A 13,422-nucleotide genomic window follows, 5' to 3' on the forward strand; every position below is an offset into this window, starting at 1 on the left:
CGCTATAGAAATTCACACCTGACTTCCTCTGTAGTTGGACTCTGTATAAATGGCTTCATGCTACGCAGGTTCAGTGAAGCAAGCAAACATGAGTTATTAAGCATCTACCATGTGACTGCTCCACTTAGCTTCGATCTTGGCATAGAGGAGGGATTAAGCCATCAGACTGGGAGGGGAGTTTGCCCAGATGCTCCCTTGTCCCTTCAGAACGCTCTCCTGGTCTCGGATCTCTTCTGGCCTCCCATCTCAACCAGTTTGGGTCTTGCTGGTTGTTGAGTGAGAGTGTGATCAAGGTTTAGTTGAATAAGGCTGAGAGTGGGATCAATGAGATCATCACCGTTGACACCTATGGAAATGGCATGGCCGCCCCTAGCCTTACTAACAATGTCTTCGCTCAATCTTCTGTAGAATCCGATGGACCCCAATCTACTATTTTTATTTGGGTTTCTGTGGGGACAGTCAGAAAGCTTTGTGCTTTTCGTCACGAGGGAAGTAACACACACAATTCCAGGTTTGCCTACTTCCCAGCAAAGCCCTAGGAGTTGTGTGTGAGGCAGAAGATGGTGTGTGTATGGAACGAGCTGCCAGAGGAAGTGGTGGAGGCTGATACACATCTATGAATTACAACATTTAAACTGCATCTGGATGGGTACATGGTAGGAAGGGTTAGAAGGATCTAGGCAAATAGGACTAGATTAACATATGGTCAGCATGGACTGAAGGGTCTGTTTCTGTGCTGTACAGCGCTAGGACTCTAATTGTGAAATCTCTATGCTTCAGCAATTCTAGTCTCTTGGACACTCCCAATTTCCAATACTCCACTATTGGTGGAGTTTCCCTTCATGCGCTCAGTCCCTAATGTTTGTGAATCCCCTTCAGAAACTTCTCCCTCACCTTTAGGCTCTGCCCGCTCCAAAATCTCCCTGTGCATCTTGGTGTCTGAAAATGCGTGAGGGAAATGCCTTTTAAAAGTCGCTATGCCAAAGCAAGTTGTTGTTGTTTTCTGACTTAGGGGATGAGTACCAGGCTGTCGATGGCACTGGCAGTACTGGGGGCACATTGAGTGTTACATGAGTGAGGCTGCTATCGCATTTCTAAGGTCTACTAGATTAAGTGGAGGAAACAATCAGAGTGTTTGTCACTTTGTGCGCAGTAATCAAATCTCCCATCAAAGGGTTTCCTGTGACATTGTAACAGAATCAGCTTATAATTCTGTTGTACGCAACTTCGATTTTTAAGATAATGGCTCCTCATCATCTAAACCCCTCTGTGAGCACTGACGCTCCTCCCACCATCCCCCCCCCCCCCCTCGCTGCCACTCCCCTGATGCCAAAAGTTGCCCAAACACGGAGCCAGGCAGCTGGAGCTTGGTCTCAATCCGCTGGGACCTTGTGCAAGATTGGCCTGAAGCAATTCACCTGACACCCTCCCAGTGTGCTGCAGCCGAGACTCCCTTCCCCAGTGATCCAGACAACGTCTGTCATGCTCCACCGCCTGTTAGGAACACAACAGGAGCAGGAGCAGGTCATAGGCTCATTCAACGAGATCATGGCTGATCTTCCCCATTGGTCCCACTTCCCCATACTATTCCTTATATCTCTGTCCTGAATGAAGCTGATGCCAGAGCATTCACAGCTCCAGGGCTATAGGATCCCAAGATTTATAATCCTTCTTTAATGTATTCTTTCATGGGATATGTGTATCACTGGTAAGGCCAATATTTGTTGATCATCCCTATTTTCCCTTGAACAGAGTGGTTTCTTCAGCCATTTAGCCATGTCAGAATCACCTTCATTGCTATGGATCTGGAGCTACCTGTGACCCAGACCAGGACGTCAGATTTCCTTTTCCCCAAGAGACTAATTGTAAAATGTCATTGTCAAAAGACGATGGTTGGCATGACTGAACTAGGAAACTCTGTTTCCTCCCATAGGGCAAAGATGTGCAGGTCAGGTGGATTGGCCGTGGGATGTGGGATTACAGGGAGAGGATAGGGGTGTTAGTCTGGGTGGGGTTGCTCTTCAGAAGGTCAGTGTGGACTTGATGGGCCAAATGGCCTGCTTCCACACTGTAGGCTTTCTATAAAAATCCAGAGTTATTATTTGAATTTAAATCCCACCGGCTGCCACAATGGGATCCGAACCAATGTCTCCCAAGCACTGACCAGGTCTGACTGGTTACTATTGCGGTGATGCTATCATTACCTCCCCGCTGAAGAAAGTTTGCCACGTCTCAATGCTAAATAGCCAACTCTTTATCCTGAGACTGGGATGCTTGCTCCCCATTCTCTATTTAGCAAAACCAATCACTCAGTGTCTACCTGGTTGAACCCATTAAGAATCTTATACTTTTACGTAGTCTTCATGGCAGAATGTGTTGGAATCCAGGTCTGTTATAGCTGATATCTCAATATAAAGCAACCTTTCATGGAGCCATATTGTACTGAAAGAGGCCATCCAGCACATTGTTCCTGTACCAGCTCTTCAGCTCTGTCTAATTAGTTTCACTCACTGCTCTTGCCCCCATTATCCTGCAATTTGTTTTATAGACCATTTCAAATGTTTATCCCAGTTTTCTTTCAAAAGATTATCTTCAAGTCTACTTCCATTGCATTCCAGATGATGACAACTTGCAGTGTACTAGTCTCACCTCCCCTCTCTGACTCCTTTGTCCATTCAATTGTAAAAATGTGCCCCCATAGTTACTCAGCCTTCTGCCAATGGAAACAGTTTCTCCATATTTACTCTGATGAAACCCTTCATTCTTTTGAATACCCCCACCCACCCCCCCCCATGAAATCGTGTCTTTATCATCCCTACGTTGAGGAGAACAATCAGAGTTCTCCAATTGCTCCATGTCACTGAGGTCCCTCATCTCTGGTCCAATTCTACCACCTCTCCTTTGTACCCTGTCACAAGGACCTGACACCCTTCCTAATGTGTGGGGCCCAGAATTGCATAGTGAGGTCTGTAAACTGATGTTTTTAAAGGTTTGGCATAGCTTTCTTGCTTTTAGAATATGTACTGTAAATCCTAGGATCGTGTGTGAATTCTTTAACAGCCTCAACTTGTCATTCCACTTTCAAATCTACTTGTGATTCGTGTACTATGAGGGCGTAATGGAGAGGTAGCAGGGAGAGGATGGGCCGTGACTGTGCTTACCCCACTATACCATGCCATCACAAACATGTTTGTGGTCTCTTGTATGTAGTCACCCTTGAAGAATGATCACTGACATAAGGAACTGAGGATGTCTGTTTAACTAGACCTGAATACCATCACAATTATGTGATGCAGAATCACAGTAGGAGGTTGTTCAGCTCATCATGTCTGCCCAGGCTCTACAAACAACCAGTAGACCTAGCACCACTCCCTGAAACTCCACTCATTACTCCTTTTCAGATAATAATCCAATTCCCTCATAAAAGCCTCTGTTGAACGTGCCTCACTCTCAGGAGGCGAGACTGCAGACGCTAGAGATCAGAGTCGAGAGGATGGTGCTGGAAAAGCACAGCGGGTCAGACAGCATCCGAGGAGCAGGAGAATTGACCTTTCAGGCAAAAGCAGTCTCAGGCAGCCCATCCCATTCCTGATAAAGGGCTTTTGCCCAAAATGTCGATTTTCCTGCTCCTCGGATGCTGCCTGACCTGCTGTGCTTTCCCAGCACCACTCTAATTTTGATTCTAATCTCTGGCATCTGCAGTACCCACTTTTGCTCTCAGCCCATCCCAGACCCTAACCACTTGCAGTGTGAAAAGCTTTCTACTTATGCATTTTTTTTTGCTGATCACTGTAAATCTGGTCTGACTCATTCTAGGTCCCATCATGAGCGGGAACAGTTTGTCTGTTTCTAATCTGCCCAAATCACTCATTTTGAATGCATTAAGTTGTGTGACATTTTTAAGTTGTTCACCACCAGCACCTCCCCTCCCCACACAATTAACCCCTGCTGCTGCCAGTGACAGACTTCAGCGGAACCCATAGGTTGAACATCTCAAAATACCCTCCATTGCTGTTTGGGATGGCAGACGTCTGGAACAGAGGGACCGGTGGGATACTAATTCGACCAGTTTGACCCCTTTTCCCATCGGAAAGGTCAAAATGACCCCTCCAGGTGTCTTCAGGATAAAAAAGAGGAGAAGGTGCCTTCTTGAAGAATGAGAGGGAAATTCTAGTGTAAAACACGCTGTATGTAAGCCAAGTGTGATAGTTGCCTTATACCCCATTTCTGGGCCAAAGGAAGGGCTTGTGTTACATTGACAGAGGTGCAGCGTTTCTAATCAGATCTTGAACTGAGGCACTTGTCTGCTTTGTGTGAGTGGGTGTCAAAACATCCCACTGCCACTATTTGGAAGAACATGCTTCCCAATGTTATGGGGTCAGTACTTCTTTGCAAACCAATGTCACTTAAAGTACACAGAATGTCTGGCCAATTATCTATGTACTGTTTGTGAGATCTTCTAGCAGGCAAATTGTCTCCCTCTTCTGTTTCCTAAATAACCCAGCCTTGCACTGTGCAACATCCTGAGGATGTGAAGGCTGCTACATAAATGCCATACACGCTGGTGGAATTTTGGGTTGCAGTTGACGGCAGGACTGATGAAGCAGCGGCTAGCTCATACCTCAAAGCCCGTCTTTGTCAGTTGGAAAACATTGATTGCAACTTTGGTCGGTTTCTGAGCTTCTGCGTCGTCTGGCAGTGCATGCTGTGAGGAGGAAGTGTGCTCCAATCACCCCTTACTTGTTGTCATGGCCAGCCATGGCTCAGTGGTCAGCACCACTTGCCTCTGAGTCAGAAGACTGTGGGTTCAATTCCCACTCCAGAGATTTGAGTGTGATGTTTAGGCTGATACCCAGTACTGTGCTGTCAGATGTACGACCTTTCAACAGATACAGTAGGCTTCACAAATAGAGAGGGGGACAAATATTGCTCAGCACTGTTTCAAAATGCAGAGGAATGGTTGTCCTGACCAATCTTTATCCTTCAATCAGCATTACTAAAAACAGGTTATCTGGTCATTCTCATTTTCCTTTCTGGTGGAGGTCACTGTGTACAAACTAGCTACTGTGTTTCCTGCCTTATAACGCTGACCATACTTCAGAAGTACTTCATTGGTTACCTACCGTTTTGAGATTATGATACCTGCTATATGAATGCAGGTTAGATGGGAAGACACTATCGACTTGTAAAAGGACAACAACGAGAAGATATTGATTTAAAGAGATTTGCAAATGAAATAAAGATGATACGAGAAAAATCTTTTCCACTTGGCAAATAGTTAGGGTGTGAAATGCATTGCTTGGAGGTTCAGTAGTTCAGTTGAATCATTCAAGAGAATATTGGATGACTATTTGGTAGAAATAACATGGAAGGGCAATGGGAGAATAGGAGTTTGGTATTAGGTAATGATGCTCATTTGAAGAGCAGATAGCCTGAATGGCCTCCTGTAAGATTTCTGTGATTCTGTAGGATTCAATGAAAACACCTTTGATGTCTCTGGACATGTATAATGCACTTAATGCGTAAGTGGATATGTGTGAGAGAGAAAGTGGTAGCTTGTTAAGTTGACAGATAGGTTGAATGGGTGGTAGAGGCTTGATTAGATTAGATTCCCTACAATGTGGAAACAGGCCCTTCGGCCCAACAAGTCTACACTGACCCTCCAAAGAGTAACCCACCCAGACCCATTCCCCTAACTAATGCACCTAACACTACGGGCAATTTAGCATGGCCAATTCACCTGGCCTGCACATCTTTGTGACTGTGGGAGGAAACCCACACAGACACGGGGAGAATGTGCAAACTCCGCACAGATAGTCGCCCGAGGCTGGAACCGAACCTGGGACCCTAGTGCTGTGAGGCAATAGTGCTAACCACTGAGCCACCGTGCCACCCACGAAACATGAAACATTGTCGAGGTGGGTGTCTTTGTTCAATTTTGACGATATCTGGATCCAGAAAAACCATTATAGCGTCATTACTGCAGAAGGAGTTCAGTCATAGAGCTGCACAGCATGGAAAAGATCCTTCGGTCCAACTCAGCCATGCCGACCAGATATCCAAAATTAATCTTGCCCTGTTTGCCATAATTTAGCCCATATCTCTCGAGACCTTTCCTATTCATGCTTTTTGTCAGTGTTGTAATTGTAGCAGCCTCCACCACCACCTCTAGCAGCTCATTCTGTACTCACACTATCCTTTGCTGGTTCTGTCATTCCCATTTTCCCACTATTTTTTATTCATTCGTGGTACACGGGTGTCATTGGCTGGACTAGCATTTGTTATACCTAATTGCCTCCTCATCTGAATGGCTTTGGCCATTTCAGAGGGCACTTGAGAGTCACCCACAGTGCTGTGGGTGTTACATGTAGCCAGAGCAGGTAAGAACAGCAGATTTCATTTCCCCAAAGGACATTAACGAACAAGCAGGGTTTTTCAGACAAGTGATGGTCATTACTTGATCGCCATTAAATTAGGTATTTCTTGAATTCAAATTTCACCATCTGCCAAGATGGGATTTAAACCCATCAATCCCCACAACATCAGCCTGACGTTCTGGATTACTAGTCCAGTGATATTACCAGTACACAACTGCACCCACCACCACCCTCCCCAAACTTCTGTAGCCCTTATATAAATCCCCATATGTCTTAAAAACTTTACAGGAGAAAGTGAGAACTGCAGATGCTGGAGATCAGAGCTGAAAATGTGTTGCTGGAAAAGCGCAGCAAGTCAGGCAGCATCCAAGGAACAGGAGATTCGACGTTTCGGGCATAAGCCCTTCTTCAGAAATCCTGCTGCGCATTTCCAGCAACACATTTTTCAGTTAAAAACTTTACATGCTTGTTCCTTGGTCTTTGTGCAGTGAACTAATGGGAACAACTTTTCTTTGTCTGCCAAGGGAGAGGTGATGGCACGGTGTTAGTTTCTACTAATCCAGACGGCCCCTGGCTATTGCTCTAGGGAAATGGGCTCAAATCCCAAAATGGCTGGTGGAATTTAAATTGAATTAATGGTTCTGGAAAATAAAACTAGTCCCAATGATAATGACCATCATCAATTGATGTAAAGGCCCATCTGGTTCAGTGATTGTCTCTTCGGGAAGGGATTCTGCTGCCGTTACCTGGTCTGGCCCCTGTGAGAGTCAGGGATTGAGCAGCTTCCTCGACAGGGCTGACCAAAGCAGAGGACAGGTAGAGGTCAAAGTCTGTGTGTGCTAAGCTGTGGGAAGGAAGTGTACTAGGTGTACAGTTACCCTTCTCTTTGTTATGTTGTCACAATGCACAGCAGTTTCCAGCCTTGGGTTCACTATCCTAACAAATGCAAAGCATTTTACCTTATGCAAATATCTCATCTTGTTTTCAAATCCTCATTTGGCATCCCCGCTCCCTATCTCTGCCACTTCCTTGAGTCCTACCAGCTTCCAAGATCGCTGCACTCCTCCTGTACTGTATCTCCTTGATTTTAATTGTTCCTTCATTTGTCTGCATCCTAAATGTTAGAAGTCCCCCCCCTAAAACCCTCTGCCTCTAAGTCCTTCTGTTACACACTTATTAAAACCTTGACAGTCACCGGTTCCAATAGCCCCAGTGCCTGAGTGTCAAACCCTGTTTGATAACAGGACACTGAAGTGCTTTAGGATGTTTTATCAAGTTAAAGGCACTACGCAAGTGCAAGTTGTTATTTTTGTAGCTGAGTCTTCTTGGTTGGCCCACAGAAAGACCAAAGGGTGGGACAAAAATTCTTAATATGGAAGACATAAAGGGGAAAATGTAGTCTACGCAAGATAAATGAAGGAGTGGGTTGTAGAGAAGGCTAAAGGGTTGATTAATGATCAAAAAGAATAACATAGATGTTGCGTCAGATGACTATGCTTTGCAAGGGCAGGAACTCAAAGATGGGGAGATTGAAATGAGACTGGGGTGAGCTCAGAGGACACATTGAAGGTCTGGTTTGTGCAGGAAGTTCAGACGCAGAGCGTGGGCATTCTTCGTCAGGTTGTAGGTCTGATGCTGAAATCTCACTCTCCGATGACAAGATGAAACTGGACATTGGAGAGACGGGGACGCAGCAGTAATGATACTGAACCAGTAATCTAGGTGCCTCAGCTAATTCTGTGAGGACAAAGGTTCAAATACCACAATGGTAGCTGGTGGAATTTGAGTCCAATTAATTAATAAAATCAGGAGGTGCAAGCTCATCTCAGTAAATGGTGACCATGACAACTATCGCCATGAAACCAGTCAGTTCAAGGGCAATTGGGGAAAAGCAGCAAATGGTCTCCCTAGCAACACCCACGTACTATGAAGAAGTGAAAGGGGGAGAAAATGACCAACTTTGTGGTTTGTATTGAGAGCTGCCTGTTAGAAAATTCAGATCCAGCTAGGTTGATGGTAAAACTGTGTAGCTCAACTGGACTTGAGCCTAGGTTTGGGATTAGCCTGGGAGTGGTGCAGTGGTTGGCACTGCTGCATCACAGCGTCAGGGACCTGGGTTTGATTTCAGCCTTGGGTGACTTTGTGTAGAGTTTGCATGTTCTCCCCGTGTCTGCGTGGGTTTCCTCCGGTTTCCTCCCACAGTCCAAAGATGTGCAAGTTAGGTGTTTTGTCCATGCTAAATTGTCCTGTAGTGTCCAGGATTATGCACATTCGGTAGATTAGCCGTGGGAACTATGAAGATAAAGTGGGAGGACTGGGGCTGGGCGGGATGCTCTTTGAGGGCTGGAAAAGACTCAATGGGCCAAATGGCCTCTTTCAGTAATGTAGTGATTCTATGATTCTACTTCCATTGAGCCTGGACTTGACCTTACAAAGATGTCAATGGTTAAGAACCACTAAAGTGAGGAATAGGGACAAAAGTGCTGTAATTTCATTGATGCCTTAAGGGGAGGTGATGGTCCAGAGGTATTATCACGAGGCTGTTAATCCAGAGACCCGATAATATTCTGGGGCTCTGGTTCGAATCCTCCCATAGCAGATGGTGGAATTTGAATTTGATAAATATCTGGAAATAAGAGTCTAAAGGTGACCATTAAACCATTACTGATTGTCAGGGGTGGTGGGACAAAATATCTGGTTCACTGATGTCCTTTAGGAAAAGAATCTGCCATCCTTATGCAATCTGGCCTACACATGATCCAAACCCACAGCAATATGATTGACACTTAACCACCCTCTGGGCAATTAGGGATGGGTAACAATTGGGACAGCACGGTGACTCAGCGGTTAGCACTGCTGCCTCACAGCACCAGGGACCCGGGTTCAATTCCCGCCTCAGGCAACTGTGTGGAGTTTGCACATTCTCCCCGTGTCTGCGTGGGTTTCCTCCGGGTGCTCCGGTTTCCTCCCACATTCCAAAGATGTGCAGGTCAGGTGAATTGGCCATGCTAGTGGGCGGCACAGTGGTTAGCACTGCTGCCTCACAGCGCCTGAGACCCGGGTTCAATTCCCGACTCAGGCGACTGACTGTGTGGAGTTTGCACGTTCTCCCTGTGTCTGTGTGGGTTTCCTCCGGGTGCTCCGGTTTCCTCCCACAGTCCAAAGATGTGCGGGGCAGGTGAATTGGCCATGCTAAATTGCCCGTAGTGTTAAGTAGGGGTATGGGTGAGTTGCGCTTCGGCAGGTCGGTGTGGACTTGTTGGGCCGAAGGGCCTGTTTCCACACTGTAAGTCTAATCTAATCTAAATTGCCCCCATAGTGTTAGAGGCAGGGGTAAATGGATGGGAATTGGTCTAGGTGGGTTGCTCTTCAGAGGGTTGGTGTGGGCGTGTTGGGCCGAAGGGCATGTTTCCAGACTGTAGGGAATCTAATACTGGCCATGCAGATCCTGTGAATGAACAAAACAAAAATGCAGCTAAGCAGGGTGGGGCCTATGACACCCTGACCAGGAGTGATTTTTGTTTTAATTGTTCATGTGATGTGTGGGCATTGTTGGCTGGCGTCATTGCCCATTCCTAATTGCCAGAGCGCAGTTAAAGAGTCAGCCATATTTATGTGGGCTTGGTGTTACATTGAGGGGCTGGTAGACATCCTTCTTTAAAGGGCATTACTGAACCCAGATGGGTTGTTACAAATCAAGGCTGGTTACACGATTGCCATTAGCCTACCCTTTTCCATTCCATAATTTTATCCAAGTATTTGCCATGGTGGGATCTGAATCCCTCCGAACCCAATTTGTTTTGCATTCTGGATTACTAACCCAATTACATTAGTGTTATTACTGCACTCTGCACCTCCTTCCTCTGAATGAGAAGAGTTCTATCCTCACTTTGGTCTCAGTGGGTAGAAGTCTCACCTCCTAGTCAGAAGGTTCCAGATTCAAATCTCACTCCAGCGACACATAACCTCAAGTTGACACTTATGGTGCAGGACTGAAGGAATACAGTGCTGCCAGAGGTGACTCAAAAACCTGAAGGGAATATTAAAACCAGTACCTGAAAGGAAATTTTAAATTATGTCCTGGTATCCAAGCCAAATATTTGTCTTATCCTTCAGTCAACAGATGATCAGGTCATTACAAGACCCGGAGAAACAAGGGCAAAGAGAGAAGGCATTTCATCCTTTCTAACTAACATCACCTCTCAATAAGATTGTGGCTGATCTGATGTAGACTTGACTCTGCTTACCTACCTGACACCATAACCCTCAGCTCCCTTGTTGATCAATAAACTGTCTTAACTCAGCCTTGAATATGTTCCATGACCCAACCCCACAGCTCTCTGGGGAAGGCAATATCAGAGACTTAACAACTCTCTCGGAGAAAGAAATTCCTCCTTGTCTCCAAATGGAAGACTGTTTAATTTAAATCTGTGCTTCCAATTTCTAAATATCCCCTATGAGGGGAAATATCCTCTGAGCATCTACCTTCAGAAACTTATAGGTGTTTTCTAATTGATCTGTGCAGAGATGTTATTATACACCTCAGGGCCTGCGTCTCCAGGCTCAGAGATAGGGACATTGTCACTGCACTACAAGAGCCTTTGCTCAGAATGTTATAGTCTTCTATAAGATTACCTCTCATTCTTGTGAACGTCAATGAGTATAGACCCGACCAGTTTGAATATTACCAAATAAGACAATCCATTGTCCCAGAAATCAGAATGAGAAGTACCCTCTTCTCCAAATTGTAAGTGTATCCCTCAGTGGGACCTTGCTGTGTGTAGCCACAAAGGCACTGGATTGGCTGCATGCCACCTTTGTACTTCCTGAGGTCATCATAGGCACAGTATAAATGAAAACTTGTCTGTCTTTGTGCTGGGAGCAGGAGGGGGAATGGAGAGGAGTGTGTCAGGGGCTGAAGGGTGACCTTATAGAGGTTTATAAAATCATAAGGGGCATGGATAGGATAAATAGCCAAGGTCTTTTCCCCAGGGTGAGGGAGTCCAAAACTAGAGGGCATAGGTTTAAGGTTAGAGGAGAAAGATTTAAGAGGGACCTTAGGGCAATCTTTTCATGTAGAGGGTGGTGCAGTGTATGAAATGAGCTGCTGAAGGAAGTGGCGGAGGCTGGTACAATAACAACATTTAAAGGTCAGAAGTCGCACGACACCAGGTGAAGTCTGATGAAAGAGCAGCGCTCCGAAAGCTTGTGATTTCAAATAAATCCGTTGGAAGTTAAAAATCACATAACACCAGGTTATAGTCCAACAGATTTAATTGGAAGTACTAGCTTTCGGAGCGACGCTCCTTCATCAGGTGGTTGTGCCAGCGTTCCGAAAGCTAGTGCTTCCAAATAAACCTGTTGGACTATAACCTGGTGTTGTGTGATTTTTACCTTTGCCCACCCCAGTCCAAGAGCGGCATCTCCAAATCTGTTGGACTATAACCTGGCTCACTTGACTTCTGACTTTAGTCTATGCTGGTCCAACACTGGCATCTCCACATCATGGCTAACATTTAAAAGGCATCTGAGTAGTTTTATGAATGGGAAAGATTTAGAGGGATATGGGCAAATAGGATGAGATTAATTTAGGAGGAGAAAGTGAGGTCTGCAGATGCTGGAGATTAGAGCTGAAAATGTGTTGCTGGAAAAGCGCAGCAGGTCAGGCAGCATCCGAGGAGCAGGAGAATCGACGTTTCGGGCATAAGCCCTTCTTCAGGAAAGAAGGGCCCTGCCTGAAGAAGGGCTTATGCCCGAAACGTCGAATCTCCTGCTCCGTGGATGCTGCCTGACCTGCGGCGCTTTTCCAGCAACATATTTTCAGTTGAGATTAATTTAGGACAAGTTGGACCGAAGGGTCTGTTTCTGTGCTGTAAAACTCCGACTAAAAATTGGCCTTTTTCTTTTGCAGGTGAGGACGCAGAGTTGGATGAGGCCTCGGGCCAGAAGGTTGCCATGCCTCCACAGCCCGACCCACGGCACCAGGACCTCCTGACCTGTGGCCAGTGTGGCCGCAATTTCCTCCTCCGTAATATCCTGGGCTTCATTGAGCACAAGAAGAGCCGCTGCCAGAGGCCCACCCGCCTCCGAGAGGTGGGCGGGGGTCCGCATTCCCCTCTCGCTGCCCAGCAGTCAACGGCCGACCCACTCGTGACCAGCGAGGACATGTATACAGCCAGCATTTCAGAGATTGGAGTGGAGGACAATCCCGTGGGAGGCAAGTCTGCTTTTTTTCTTTATAAAAAGAAACTTCAATTATCATTAATGTTGTCTGCTTGTGAGTTTTGGATAAATTGCACACAGCTGTATTGGTAGCATGTTGGCCTCTAAGCCTCAAGGTCCTGGGTTCAAGTCCCCACACAGGGGCCTGAGTACAAAAATCAATGATGATACTCCAGTGCAGTGCTGAGGGAGTGCCCTGCCACTGGAGTGTTGACTTTCCCAAGAGATGGCCCCGTGAGTCCTCTCAGATTGATGTTAAGCATTGCATGACGTTGTTTTGAAGGAGAGCATGGGAGTGCTCCCTGGTTTCCTGGACAATATTTCTCCCTCAGTCAGCATCACAAGAAAACAGATTATCAGGTCATCAGCACATTGTTGTTTGTGAGAGCAAATTAGCTGCTACATTTCATTAGCACGGTGACTGCACTTCAGTAAAAGTACTCGATTGGCTATAAAGAGCCTTGAGATGCCTGGTGAAGAATAGCTGTATAAGTGCTATCTTTTGATAATGCAGAAACACTGCCATTTGGCCCATTGGCTCTACGCTTCTAATCCATTGCAAACCTCCAGAATTCACCAGACTGATCCCTGGGAAGAACGTCGCATCAAACACCAACATCCCCAACATCGACTACCTTGATTGGCTGCGGTGGACTGGGCACATCGACATGAGACTCCCCAAGCAGGTGCTCTACCCCTAGCTTCCAAATGGCAGGCAAGCCCCAAGTGAACAGACGAAGCCCGTCAGTGGTACCCTCAACGGCAAAGTGCAGCATTCCCATCGACATCTGGGAATTACTGGCCCAAGACCCCCTCCCCCGCC

At 46.2% G+C, this 13,422-nt stretch overlaps 1 protein-coding gene across 1 annotated transcript in view; it reads left to right on the forward strand.

Annotated features, from left to right (window-relative positions):
• LOC132836719 (B-cell lymphoma/leukemia 11B-like) overlaps positions 1 to 13,422 on the forward strand; it is a 45,909-nt gene that overhangs the window by 3,421 nt on the left and 29,066 nt on the right. Inside the window, exon 2 of the mRNA XM_060856128.1 lies at positions 12,289 to 12,594. Within this exon, the coding sequence (XP_060712111.1) occupies positions 12,289 to 12,594 (306 nt within the window). The remainder of the gene's footprint in view (positions 1 to 12,288; positions 12,595 to 13,422) is intronic.

The sequence above is a fragment of the Hemiscyllium ocellatum genome, chromosome 47 (genome assembly GCF_020745735.1).
Source record: "Hemiscyllium ocellatum isolate sHemOce1 chromosome 47, sHemOce1.pat.X.cur, whole genome shotgun sequence".
Classification (NCBI taxonomy): Eukaryota; Metazoa; Chordata; class Chondrichthyes; order Orectolobiformes; family Hemiscylliidae; genus Hemiscyllium; species Hemiscyllium ocellatum.